Below are 13,459 nucleotides of genomic sequence, written 5' to 3'. Positions count from 1 at the left end.
TTTAAAAATAATCCATATTATGTAATAACTTGGTGTATTCAGTTACGAATACATGGCATGGAATGTGTTTTGATTGATTCTATTTGACTTAATTTACTATTGAATTGTAAATAAAAGAATTCGAATAAATCAAAGTAAATATTCAACTCTCTTATATTAAACGATTTAAATTACTTTTTATATTCTAATATAATATTATTATACTTACTATATTAATTTAATATAATATTATTATATTACTTTTTATATTTAATCTTTATAATACAATCGAATGCATCTTTAGATTGTAGCGTGTACCTTGTTAATGACATTTAATTTAATATTGTGTAAATATTTTTTTGATTTCTATATTTTGTTTCTCACACAATATTATAAATATAAAATAATTGAGAAAATTTAATTTAGGTTTATAGTAGATTTGGTGGTATTTGCAAAACTATTGTCAACATGAAATTTGATTAAAAATTCTACATTGACAGTTGACTAGCATTAGTTTTATTTATTAATGTATTGTTTGTTTGTTTGTTTCAGGTTTCAAATAGTAGTTTGCGCAGAGGCGTATGACTTTGGAGATTTATTGTGCATTTTTTCACATTTATTTATTTTTACAATTTTTAATTAAAAATCTATTTTTTTTTTGCATTGAGTTATTTGCGTCCATAATTCACTTTTTATTCGTGCGAGAACTTATTCGTAATTTTAATATCTTTTAAAACAATTTTTAAAGCCTTGTTTACGCGTTTAAATACGTTCCTATCGCCTACCCCCCACGATAGGTTCAAGTTGTTCGCGTTTCGTTAATAAATTAACTTGATTGATTAATAATTTTTTCTTCATTTGGTGTATGGATTCTTTGCGATGTTTTTCCCAGAGGCAACGCAAACCCCATACAATTTAACTTATAATTAGTACGTATAATATTAATGTTTTTTTTTTTAAATTATTTCATTAGTTGTTTCGTGATGCATGGATGCAAATTACTCGTTTAAAAATTAAAAAAAAACTGTTTATTAAATTACTTATATTTATTTTGAATATTTTTTCTGATGGTATGTAATGAATATAATTTAATCAAATACATTTAAAATTTTTGTAATTGCACAATGAGTCTCCCTGAACGGAGAAAACTTAAAGACGTGCTGTTTGAAGTGAAAAAAAAGGTATGACTGTACAAAACCACAAATTATGTGAAAAATTAATAAAATAAATATTTATTTTGGTGCAAATAGGCCTCAACTGGTGATACAAGGAGAATAAATACCAAGAACTGCTACTACAACCGTCAGGAGAAGACGTGCACTGATTTGAAGTACCAGGGCAATAGAAAACTTTAAACTATAATCAGGCTACTAAATAGTATTTATAAATCATCTTACATTTTATTTGCTTAAATCACTTATCATTTCAGGGTTGCAGAGCTAATTTGTTTATGCGTCGCACACCACCAGGACTGCCAAATCATCGCCAGGAGTAATTAATAATAAAAATTAGTAATAATTAGATCTTAGTTAGTAATAGGTATATAAATAATAAATATTAATATTACCGGGGCCCCGTTTGTATGTTTAACCCTATTTTTAGGGGTAATTATGTTTTTTTTTTTTTTAAATCTCGTTGCAGAGTTAATTTGTTCATGCGTCGCACACCACCAGCACTGCCAAATCAGAGCCAGGAGTATATGCATATTTGTAGAGGTTTTCTAGTAATTAGTAATAATTAGATTTTAGTTAATAATAGGTATATAAATATTAAATATTATTATTACCGGGGCCCGGTTTGTATGTTTAAACCCCTATTTTAGGGGTAATTGTGTTTTTTTTTAAATCTTGTTGCAGAGTTAATTTGTTCATGCGTCGCACACCACCAGCAATGCCAAATCAGAGCCAGGAGATATGCATATATGTAGAGGTTTTCTGGTAATTAGTAATAATTAGATTTTAGTTAATAATAGGTATATAAATATTAAATATTATTATTACCGGGGCCCGGTTTGTATGTTTAAACCCCTATTTTAGGGGTAATTGTGTTTTTTTTTTAAATCTCGTTGCAGAGTTAATTTGTTCATGCGTCGCACACCACCAGCACTGCCAAATCAGAGCCAGGAGTATATGCATATTTGTAGAGGTTTTCTGGTAATTAGTAATAATTAGACCTTAGTTAGTAATAGGTATATAATTACTAAATATTAATATTACCGGGGCCCCGTTTGTATGTTTATACCCCTATTTTTATGGGTATTTGTGTTTTTTTAGATCTTGTTTCAGATATCTTTCGAAAAAGAGTTCAGAAAGTTCCGTACTCTAGACCACCAGGATCCACCACACATCCACATTCGAGATTATGCGCATTAATGAGATGACATGAAGCAAGATAAAATGTGAGAAGACCTTAGTATTATTTTATTATTAGTTTGATTAATTTTGATTGTATTGATGTAAAATTTTCGCTCGAATACTTTTACTAACATTGAGTAATTTAATATATTAATTAATAAATTTTTCTTTCATAGTTGTCCATCACTTTCCAAGAAAATTGCCAGAAACTTACCTGCTCAAGACTAAACAGGACCTGCAAAAGATCACTACCGAATTCAAGGATATGTGCATATGAATGAAGTTGATATGAAATGTGAGAAAAGACTAGTTATATTGTTTTATTACTATTAAATAGTTACTAAGTTATATTATATTATTATTATAATATATTTAGTTAAGATCTAATTAAGGGGCCTTTGCACGCAAAATTTTTGGTCATTATTTTTTTATATAAAGTTCTTAGCGTATTTTTTTTTACGTTAATATCTCCGGTACCTTTTTTTGGGGTTGTTCGCGTATTTTTGTTTAGAGCTCAAAGGGTTGGCGTTGTGGAAGAACCTTTCTTATATTTTTCGCGCTTTTCTTTAAAACTCTAACTAATAATTACAAATTACAAGATTTGTACTTAAGCTTTATAGGCTGGGAACCTATAAAGTTTTTTTTAAGTGTTTACATGGTGGATCGAGGGGGGTACATCATGTAAATACTTTTTTTTTTGTAAATTTACATCACCGTTTTAATTCTACAGTATAATTTTCATATTAATGTTTTCTTTTTCACGAGAGGTTCTTTCGCTTTTAAAAATCGAAAGTGTTGGGTTAACATTAGGCGATCTCGCGGGGTTCTTTTCGCGTAACACTTAGGTCAGTTAGGTATAATTAGCATGTAAATTAGGTATAATTAGTTTATAAGTTAGTTTAGGTGGATTAGGGCTGCAGTAATCGATACTTAGTAGTATTTACACAATATCCATTTCCTTCCGAAATGTTAGATACGTAAATATGAAATGTATCTATAACTGTGGCGATACCACAGTAAAAAAAACGCGCCTAGCAACTTTACCTCATGGGTGGTGCGGAAAAAAGTTGCATTTTAGTTATAAGTATAATTGTCATAATTAGGATATTCGAATAGTTTTAATTAATATACGTTAATGTATCACTATATGTTGTACACTTAACTAATAATTACAAACTAATATCGAAAAGTCTTCTAATAAAAATAGATTTCAAATTATCCTTTGTTTTTTAATTTGATTAACTTTGTTATCTTGCCCTTTTTTACAGATGACGACAAAATTAGCCTTCACAGCTGTATTTGATAAAATATCAAGTAATAGTTTAGAAATGCTACATCATCAAAAGGCTAAGACTAGCTGTTATAATACTTATAATACGCGACAATCGGCCAAGCCTTATAATTAGCAGAAAAGTATATAATTTTTCATCCAAGTCTGACATAATTCATGTGATACTTATTAGTGTCAGACACATATGGTTGGCATGACTATTAACGTATTAAAATCGACTGGTCTCTATTTCCTAAAGTAATCTAGATTATTAATATCAATGTTATTTGTATTTTATAAAACATCTTTATTCAAAAACTAAAGCTGCATAAAATCGTTGTATAAATTAACGTCATAAAATTAAGAAAAAATCTTGAAATGTTGAAAACACCAGTAAATTTACAAATTATTCAGTATTTCGAGTTTTGGTGGTTGCTTTAGCCTCTCGAAGACGCTTATCTAAAAGAGCATTTTCCAGATTGATTTGACGTTGCGTGCGGTGTCTGGTCTTAGCCACTGTAGGAGATGCCTTGACAGGTTTTTGAGCCTGAAAAATAAAAATATAAATATTCTAAAATTAGTTTAATAAAATAATTGATTTTGAGATTATTAACTAAGTTTAAAGTAATTATTCTAATGATGAACAGACTAATAATTCCACTTATTGACGCCGTGAGAAATACTTGTACTGTATCATCACTATCAGCATTTTATTTCTTAAAATAAGTTCCAATGCCAAAATTATCTAAATATTAACAAATGAAAAAATGTTATTAAGAATATTAATTGATATATAAGACAATTTTGGGATTCGTTTTTTCATGTATTAATATTCAATTCTTTTATGCTTGTTTTTTTCGGATATCTGTCAATATACTAAAATTCAGATATAATTTTCAAGAAAATAGTTGAAACTTACTAAATTTGAGTCCAAATGAAAAAATACAAGTGAATTTCATTAATATTTATTCATTTATCTACTTAATACTGACCATCGGCTTCGGGGGAGCAACTTTCTTTTTATCTAAAATCTTTCTTAATAAAATGGCATTGTGACGTTCAATTTCCCTCATGCGTGTATTAGAGAAGGTCATGGACGATCTAGTTCCGTTTTTGTATCGTAAAGTGTGATAATCTGTTGGAAAACTAGAGGTCTTACTGCCTGAAAAAATGAAACGTAAATTAATTTTAAAATTGAAGTAAAATTTTACACATATATATTTTAAAAAGATCATTAATTAACTTGTTCCGTAACACATGGATAATGTTTTTCATCTAATTCTAAGTCATTTGAATTGGTATATATTTCATAATGATCTATTGAATTATTTCATATTAATATATTACACATAAAAGTGATGCATTTATAATAATTTTTAGATTAATAATGCGTTAACACAGTTCATTATATAATTGTGTAAATAAGAAGACATTTAACTTAAAGGACTCTAAAAAGCTTGCTTAATTTTCAAGATCATCAACAGGAACATAAAACAAAGGTGAATGAAATATAAGGCTCATCTCACAATGGGTGTTTTTTTCAGTTGGTTCTATTTTTTACTTTATTTCTCTAATTAAAAATTGAATTTTTCCTATTTACCACCTATCTTCATAGAATCAAAAGATTGAGACAATCCGGCATAATGCATATCTTCACTGATTTCCGTCTCAGAATCATCTGAAGTATCCAATTTGACATCACAACTGGTGCCTGGACGGCTGCTGTTACTTTTGAGGCATTTTTTGGTGTCCCCGCAATTATCAGTGCCTCCACATGTGGTAAGCGTTTCTCGACGAAGAGTCAGAGTTGATCGGGGCTTTGCCTTTTGCTATAAATAATAATATATTCATTTATAATTATTTATGTCATGATTATTGTAAATATGAATTAATACAACACGATTGCAATGATTTTTTTAATGCTATTTATATTTATATATTGCAACGCAAATCCACAATCAACTTTTACCTAATTGCACTGAATATAATATTTTATTTAACTTTATAACTTTATTTTTTTATTTATTCATAACCAACCTGTAATCAATAATAATACATTTTGTTTCAGGCTCTGATTAACGATGTTAATAGCAATTCTCTCACGAATGGAAAAGATATGCAATTGTGGGTATGTAAACGCAATTCTATTTCCAGAACTATTCTCAAATAGTTCTAAGTGGAATTTTACCTTGAGACAAGTTGCAAAGACTTCCCGATGTATATAATCAAGATCAACAAAATTGCAATTGCAACTTTACAAATTATGACAATAGAATTTTCAAATTTTGACACGGCTTATTATTCCAAAATTCAAAACATTTTTATAATTTTTAATTAAATATAAATAACCAAAACTTCCTTAAAAAATAAATACGATGATTCCCAACCAACAACGGTTCAAGAGTTTTGGCTAAACCATCGACGCAAAGTTGGACAATTTTCTGCTAATTCTAAAGGCCAATGGTAACTCATAACTAATTATATCGAGTTTCATCGAATGACTTTTTAATTTTCAATGTCGGTTTTAGCCGTTTTGGGAACAAACCTCGACAAAAAGTGAAATCTTTTGACACAATCACTTACTTTCTCCAATTTTGGTATCAAGCTATTTAGAATTTTTTCAATACTCGAAGAAATATGAAATAAAAAAATTAGAAAATGAAATTTTCTGGAAAAAATTAGGGAAGTTAATAATAAGTTATACTTAGATGAAAACCGATCGAATCAGACCAGCTGTTTTTCTTAGGATTAGCATAAAAGTGTCAAAAATAACGATAATTGTACTTGTTTTTCGTAAAATTATCTTCTATTCTGTTTAAAAGTGAAAAATTTAATTAAATGATGTATTGCTACGTTCATTTATATATTATACTGAAATTACTTTAACGTATATAGAAAAAATATATGCTTCAATGTGAAGATATATCTGGAGACATATATAATTACTTACCTAAAATTTTATTCATTATATATGCACCTATATAATTCATATGTATCAATAATACATTAATTCCAACCTGTACAAAGTTGATGGATTTTTCGGAGGTACTATTACAGCGAATGCTCGATTTTGAAGATGAAGGTTTTGGAAAAGGTGTGCTGGATTTATCACGGGTCCTCAAATTTGATGAAACGTCCGCTCTGGTGCTACGACTATACATTTTACTTCAGTATGTAAAAAAACTAATGTATATAAAATTATGTGTTTGTATAAAAATGTGTGTGTTTGATTTGATTTTGTTTCAAATCAGATGAGTATAAATTTTTAAAAACAATGAGTAAGTCATGATACGAAAATTAAAATTTGAATTAATTTATTGTGATTGACACACGAAAGCGAAACAAAAAAACTAGGGGATGTGTCTAAATAAGTAGGCATGGGGAAAACTCAAATGAAAAAATAGATTCATGGTTGTAGAGGAAATGCGAACTTCACAAAATGACACAATGGTAAAAATTGACTAATTTTAGGAACGTTTTCATATGTACAATACGAAGAAAGCCATAATCACAATCCTGCTACATGTTGAGCGTTATTATCATAGTCAAAAGATTATTTTTAAGGTGGTTTTGTCATGTTTTTTGGAATTCGTTAATTTTATATATCAATTTGTGATTTGTAATTATTTCTATTAAAATCAATAAATTTTTGCCTGTGATTTCGATAAATTATATTGCAATTATCAGGCATTTGATGGAATTTCAATTTTTTATTCATTTTGTTCACTTTTGGGCCTATACGACTACTTATACAATGGACAAAATGACATAGTACTATTTTGCAAGCACTACAGGGAATTTCATTTGAGGCCAAGAAAAAAATTGAAATCTGTTAAAACCCTTTCCACTCGTACATTGCAACCACATAATGAATGTTTCCTTTTTTCTCACTTTTAAAGTGCTGATTATGATGTGCATTGTATGTACTGTGGTCTTAACAATTAGTATCTCGGTATGTACTATATGGACAAAATATGTTTTATAATTAGATGTTTAATTAAATATGTTTATAAAGTTCCTATTTAATCAAAAGACTATATTACTCTGCCAGTAACATAGTCTTTTGATAAATAAATAAATCTAAAATGAGTAAAAACCATTGAGACTAGTTATAATATAATTAAATAAATAAATATACCGTTCTTTCCCTATATAGAAGTGTTCTTATAGAAATACAGTCATTAACTTCAATTTAGATTTTTATAATGTCAATGGCAAATATTACGTAACCAAAATTATTAAGTCGATCACCGAAGGGCAAAACCAGTCCCGACGATTAGTAAAAATAATTTGCTATGTTTTCTGCGAATGATATCGTTAAAAACTAAACATATTTGTCCAAGATGACGTCTAAAAATTCAAATATATGATTGCATCTATGTATTGGCAAAACCGGATTGTATCCAAACGACAGACACTTCGGCATAATGATAATAAATAAATAATTGATGTACACAAAGCGCAAACAGTCCTTGATCTCGAGTCAAATAGTTTTGTATATTCTTCGAATGAGGATGTTTGTGCATCAACTAATTATATTATGTGTTTTCTATGTTATCACAGGTAGAAAATAACAAGATATATTTTAATAAAGTAATGTGACGATTAATATAATTTTAGCGAATTCATTGCGGCTTCGTCGGGAGACAACAAACTGTTCCGGTAACGAATGTATTGCCAACAGGTATAAATTTTGCTATATTAAATTAAAATTATGAACAAAAAATATTGTACTGAATTAGAAAACACGTGCAAAATTACTGTAAATTTTAATTTCTAAAATTATTTTCTATTGTAGGACATGTGAACCACTTTCCTTGCCTTCGTTGTCCATAACTTGCCAGGACTCCAAAAGACGCGGTGTATCCTGTTACCGACGCGTGTCTCCTGGTACCAGGGCAAATCTAATTTGCAAGGAAGGATACCAGCAATTAGAAGATCCTGGATTTTATAGTATCAAATGCGAAGAAGATGGTATTTGGGACAAGTGTCCATTTTCATGTCAGCCTGGTAAGCAGAGAAAAAATAATTCTATAAATAAAATCACAAATAAATGTAATGCGTCTAATTGAAGTTCATTTTCTGGCATAGGTTTTTTAGACGATGTAATAATTTTTTTTATATTTTTTGTGAAATATTAACACAGAAGTGAAATAATTTAAATTTTGTACAAATTTAATAATTTGAATGAAATCATTTCTAGTTATTTGCTCAAAAGTAACTGTACATATATTTTGAAAACAAGGATTATTAGTTGGAACAAAAGCAGCCGTTCACTATTTGTTCAAAGCAAAGTTAATTAACAATTATTCAAATATATAAATATTTTAATATGAAAGTATTTGATAGGATGCGACAGCAACTTGTGCCAGTGTAAAAGTTTGCCCTAAATTATGGTAAATTAAAACTAAAGACTCCTGTTAATGAAGTGAATTCTAAACTAAATTTTTCTATTCTAACTTGAATATTTTCTGCTCATATAATAGAAGCCTATAAGATATTGCTGTATCATGTTTGCTGTTTTATGAGAATACAAAAAGAATTATTGTAAAAAATATATAATAATATGGTAGAAGTAAGAGTTGCTTTTCTTCGATAATTTTCTGAATGTTTTTTATTTTTGTGAACCATATATCTGTTGAATTATTAAAAAAATAAGCAAACGTATTTAATAATCGTTTTGGAAGCTATTTTTTTATATTGTACTTTGTACAGTTTGTGGGAATGTAAATCCTCTGGATAATGAAAGTGATGTTGGGCGATATCCGTGGTTTGCTACAATATTTCATGACAAACCAAAAAATGAGCCAAGAATTGTTTGCGGTGGTACAATTATTTCCGATAATGTAATAATCACGTGTAAGTATGCAACTATATATTCATCATTGATATTAAAGTTCTGAAAATATTAAAAAATTGTGTTATTAATTAAATATTTCTATTTTAGCTGCACATTGTCTTTATGATGAAGCTAAAGCAGCGAAATTTAATGCATCTTATGTTAAGGTAGCAGTTGGTACAGGCCTTTACAAATGGAACGATTCATTATATAATACACCATATGCTCAATATTACGAAGTCAAACAGATAAATGTATTTCCTTTGTAAGTTTCTTGAAATATTATCATATCATAATTATAAATATTAACTTGTACTGCATGGAGTGTGAAAAAATGACTTCATGGTTCTATGAACTATGCCTATAGTTGCATTTGTTTTAATAGTAGTTTATTGAATTAACATTTATGAGAAGTTGGTAACCAGAGTGGACCTTTTGGGATACGTTGAGTTTTTCACTAAATAATTGTGCCAGACTAGACCATACATATAATATCTATATTTTTATATCTGTCGTTAAACGGCAGCAAAAATCTGCTGTAGCTCTAAAGTTATTTCGCATTTTACAAAAACTAAAGGTGGACTAAAGGACTTCTACTTCATTTATATAATTTAAAAAATCAAGTAAAATAATGTAAAGGTAAATGGTAAGTAGTATGTATACTATGTGGAGATAATATAATAGCAATTAGAGATAATATAATCTCATTTTTTCGACAATTTCAGTTTAATGGCTTTCAGTTTTATTTGCGATGGTCACTCTGGTTACTCTCAAATATCATTTCTTTACTGTTACAGTTTAGTTTCACGACAATAATTACCATTTTTTATTGGTGTATATTACTTATGAAATTTTTTTTTCAGATACCGTGGTATTGTAACAAATTTCAGAGACGACATAGGTGCGATTATATTAAAAGATAAAATTAAATTTAATCGATATATTTCACCGGCTTGCCTTGATCTTAATAATGATAATAGGCCTACAGAATTACCAAAAGGAACTAATTATACGGTAAGTTGGCATACTTAATAGAAAAATAGAATATGAACAGATTTTGCTCCGCCTACATTTTTATAGGTGATTTTAGCTTACAGGATATAAAGATTTTGAATTTAAAAAACTTGAACCGGTAATAATTCCCTTACTACCAGCTTTGGAATGCATCGATGAGAGTGACGACCAATTTAAACAATACATCACAGTAAATAACATATGTGTTGGAAATCCAAACGCGGGTAAAAATTTTATATTCAATTATAGCTAACATTGTATAATAATCATAATTAATAATAATGAATATATGAATTTTTAGAACCATATAGTGCATTTTATGGTTATGGAGGGTCAGGTGTAATGAAACCATATGCGGAACCAAAAACTTTAATCGGAATTGTATCTATAAGTTTAACTACTCAGGGAATAATTCTGCTCACAGATATTTCGAATTATATTCACTGGATTAAAGATGTCTTGGTAAATATGAAAATACAGACGATGCATCATAACTTTATAATAAGGGATTATTGTTATTAAAAATCTATACTTTTCTTGAAGAGCACAGCTAATGAAGTGGAACAACCAATATTTTGTGGCAGAATTTCATCATCGTCGTGAGTATATTGGTTGTATATATGCATTCATACATATATATATATATATATATATATATATCAATATATATTTATTTATTTACTGTAATTTTAGTAACATCAATCAAATGTGTACTATACCACCACCCCTCGAAAATGGCCAATATGTAATTGGAGGCTTTGATGGCATTCCGAATCCCGGTACAAAAGTTCCAGAGTGGTCAGTAATTAAATTTAATTGCAACGAAGGATTTGGATTAATTGGAGACGATACCGGCATTTGTACTAATGGCCAATGGTCTACAACAGCAAAATGTTTAAGTAAGATTTATATCAATATAATATAATATAACAATAATCAAAACAGGTAGTCGACTATTGATATGTTAATTTCAGGTTATATTTTCACATTTAAATTGTTAGATCAAGTATTTGCTGAATAGCCTTAAAAACTTTCAAAACATTCAAATTTTAATCTAGATCAGAAAATTAGATTATCATCGTGCAAAATGTATATAAATTAAAAATTAGCATTTTTTATCTTAAAGCCCATGTCGCGAGCTCTTCCAAATAATTAAATGTAGTTATAAATTCTTGTAATTTATCCAACAGAAAAATGCAAAGGATTAACTTCGAGCAGTGTTCAATTGAATTGTATTTATAATAATCTATCTGTGCCTTGTGATGAGCCTGTAAAATCAGGCACAAAAGCCTTCTTAAGTTGCAAGAGAGGTTATAGACTACCATATAATCCAGAATATAATTTCGTAAGTTGTGAAGAAGATGGAACTTGGGATTACAGCATATACAGATGTACAGCTGGTTAGTTTACACAATATAAGTTTTTTCTTTTAATACATAATATATGTATTTTTTAGAATGCGGCGTTGCAAGACCTAAAGGTATATCGCTTGTCATTAAAGGGCAAGACGCAGGTCTTCAAGATTTTCCTTGGCATGTTGGAATCTATCTCAAAGATTTAAATGTTTTAAATAAATATGGAATTTGGTGCGGTGGGAGCATTGTGACAAACAAACTTGTCATTACAGGTACATATGTAAAACATTTATTATATTATGAAATCTAACTATAATTTTCTAAATAGCTGCTCACTGTTTTTATGAGCCTGGAACACTGAACCGTATAGACAAATCTCGTTTCACTGTAGTGGCTGGTAAAATATATGAAGATTGGGATAATATAAATGATAATTATGCACAATATAGTGAAATAGATAGATTACTTATACCGCCAACGTATGAATTCAAGTAATTTCGATGTATTAAAAGTGTTCAATTAAAAAAAAAAAGAACATTTCAGATATTATGACATTCAAGGTAACTACGCGCAGGATATAGCTATATTAAAGCTTCAATCAATTTTAGAGTTTTCAGCAATTGTGCGTCCAATTTGTTTAGAATGGGATTTTGAAGGTGTAGAAGAGGATTTTGTAGCTGGTACCAAGGGACTGGTAAACTTTTTTAATTGTTATTAAACTACTTATTTATTTTATATATTTATTTCCGTGAACTATGTCATAAAATCGTGTATTATATATATATATATATATATATATATACACCACAATATCTTTTTAATATAAAACAATAGATGAATAAATATATCAATTTCAATACACAATAAATGATATCAATTTTTCTCCTAAAATAATTGCAACAGTTCTATAAACACTCGAAAGCAATTATTTATAATAATATAAATAAAATTGCATTTGAAATTATTTCAGATCAAATAATTCTGAGATATTAGAGATGTTATTCTAATATTTAATTTTTTATTCTTCTACATTTAAACGACAGTATCAAATAATATTAAGAAGCTAATTTATTTACTTTATTATAGTTTGTAATTAGAACTTCTATCCTAATGCAAATTATCTTATATTTTTCAATTACATTTTTAATTTCAAAATTTTAAAAAATATGTAGGCAACCTTTTAAAAACTGTATTAAATTATTATGTTCATTATTATTTAATTTTGTTTAGGTTGCAGGATGGGGACTAACTACTGAAGGTGGAAATGTTAGCTCAATATTAAAATATGTCATACTGCCAACAGTTCCCCGACAAACATGTCTTGAGCACAGCCCTCCTGATTTTCGACCTTTCATCACTGCTGATAAATTCTGTGCAGGATATCTTAATGGTTAATTGTTTGCAAGAATAGTTAGAAGGTAAAAATGTGTTCTAATATTTATGTTTCTCAGGAACAAGTGTTTGTAAAGGTGACAGTGGCGGTGGTTTGGCAATACCGATTTACAATGGAGATGAACCGGTATACTTTCTTAGAGGAATTGTTTCAGTCGGTCCTATGAAAGATGGTACTTGTGATGCTCATAAATATACTGCATTTACAAGAGTTTTGTCACATATAAATTGGATAAAAAAGTATAGAGCATTGTAG

General features: G+C 28.6%; 1 protein-coding gene across 1 annotated transcript; it reads left to right on the top strand.

Annotated features, from left to right (window-relative positions):
• The first annotated feature begins 7,042 nt into the window (after positions 1 to 7,042).
• LOC113373680 (limulus clotting factor C-like) lies at positions 7,043 to 13,459 on the top strand. Its single transcript, XM_026613961.1, has 15 exons — positions 7,043 to 7,053; positions 8,402 to 8,613; positions 9,319 to 9,462; positions 9,551 to 9,707; positions 10,306 to 10,456; positions 10,533 to 10,680; positions 10,758 to 10,918; positions 11,000 to 11,055; positions 11,150 to 11,355; positions 11,647 to 11,856; positions 11,913 to 12,083; positions 12,140 to 12,290; positions 12,355 to 12,505; positions 13,042 to 13,201; positions 13,263 to 13,459. The coding sequence occupies exons 1-15, from the start codon at positions 7,043 to 7,045 to the stop codon at positions 13,457 to 13,459; spliced, it is 2,286 nt and encodes a 761-aa protein (XP_026469746.1).

The sequence above is a fragment of the Ctenocephalides felis genome, unplaced genomic scaffold, assembly GCF_003426905.1.
Source record: "Ctenocephalides felis isolate EL2017-DRISC unplaced genomic scaffold, ASM342690v1 CF-g0.4_SCAFFOLD_01604, whole genome shotgun sequence".
Lineage (NCBI taxonomy): Eukaryota > Metazoa > Arthropoda > Insecta > Siphonaptera > Pulicidae > Ctenocephalides > Ctenocephalides felis.
The sequence above is the reverse complement of the archived record's forward strand: the minus strand, read 5'-3'. Positions and strand labels throughout refer to the sequence as shown.

Coding starts and splice junctions, on each gene's coding strand:
- LOC113373680 (XM_026613961.1), top strand. Junction 10,681..10,757: donor TGTTGGAAATCCAAACGCGG/GTAAAAATTTTA, acceptor ATGAATTTTTAG/AACCATATAGTGCATTTTAT. Junction 13,202..13,262: donor CTGTGCAGGATATCTTAATG/GTTAATTGTTTG, acceptor TATGTTTCTCAG/GAACAAGTGTTTGTAAAGGT.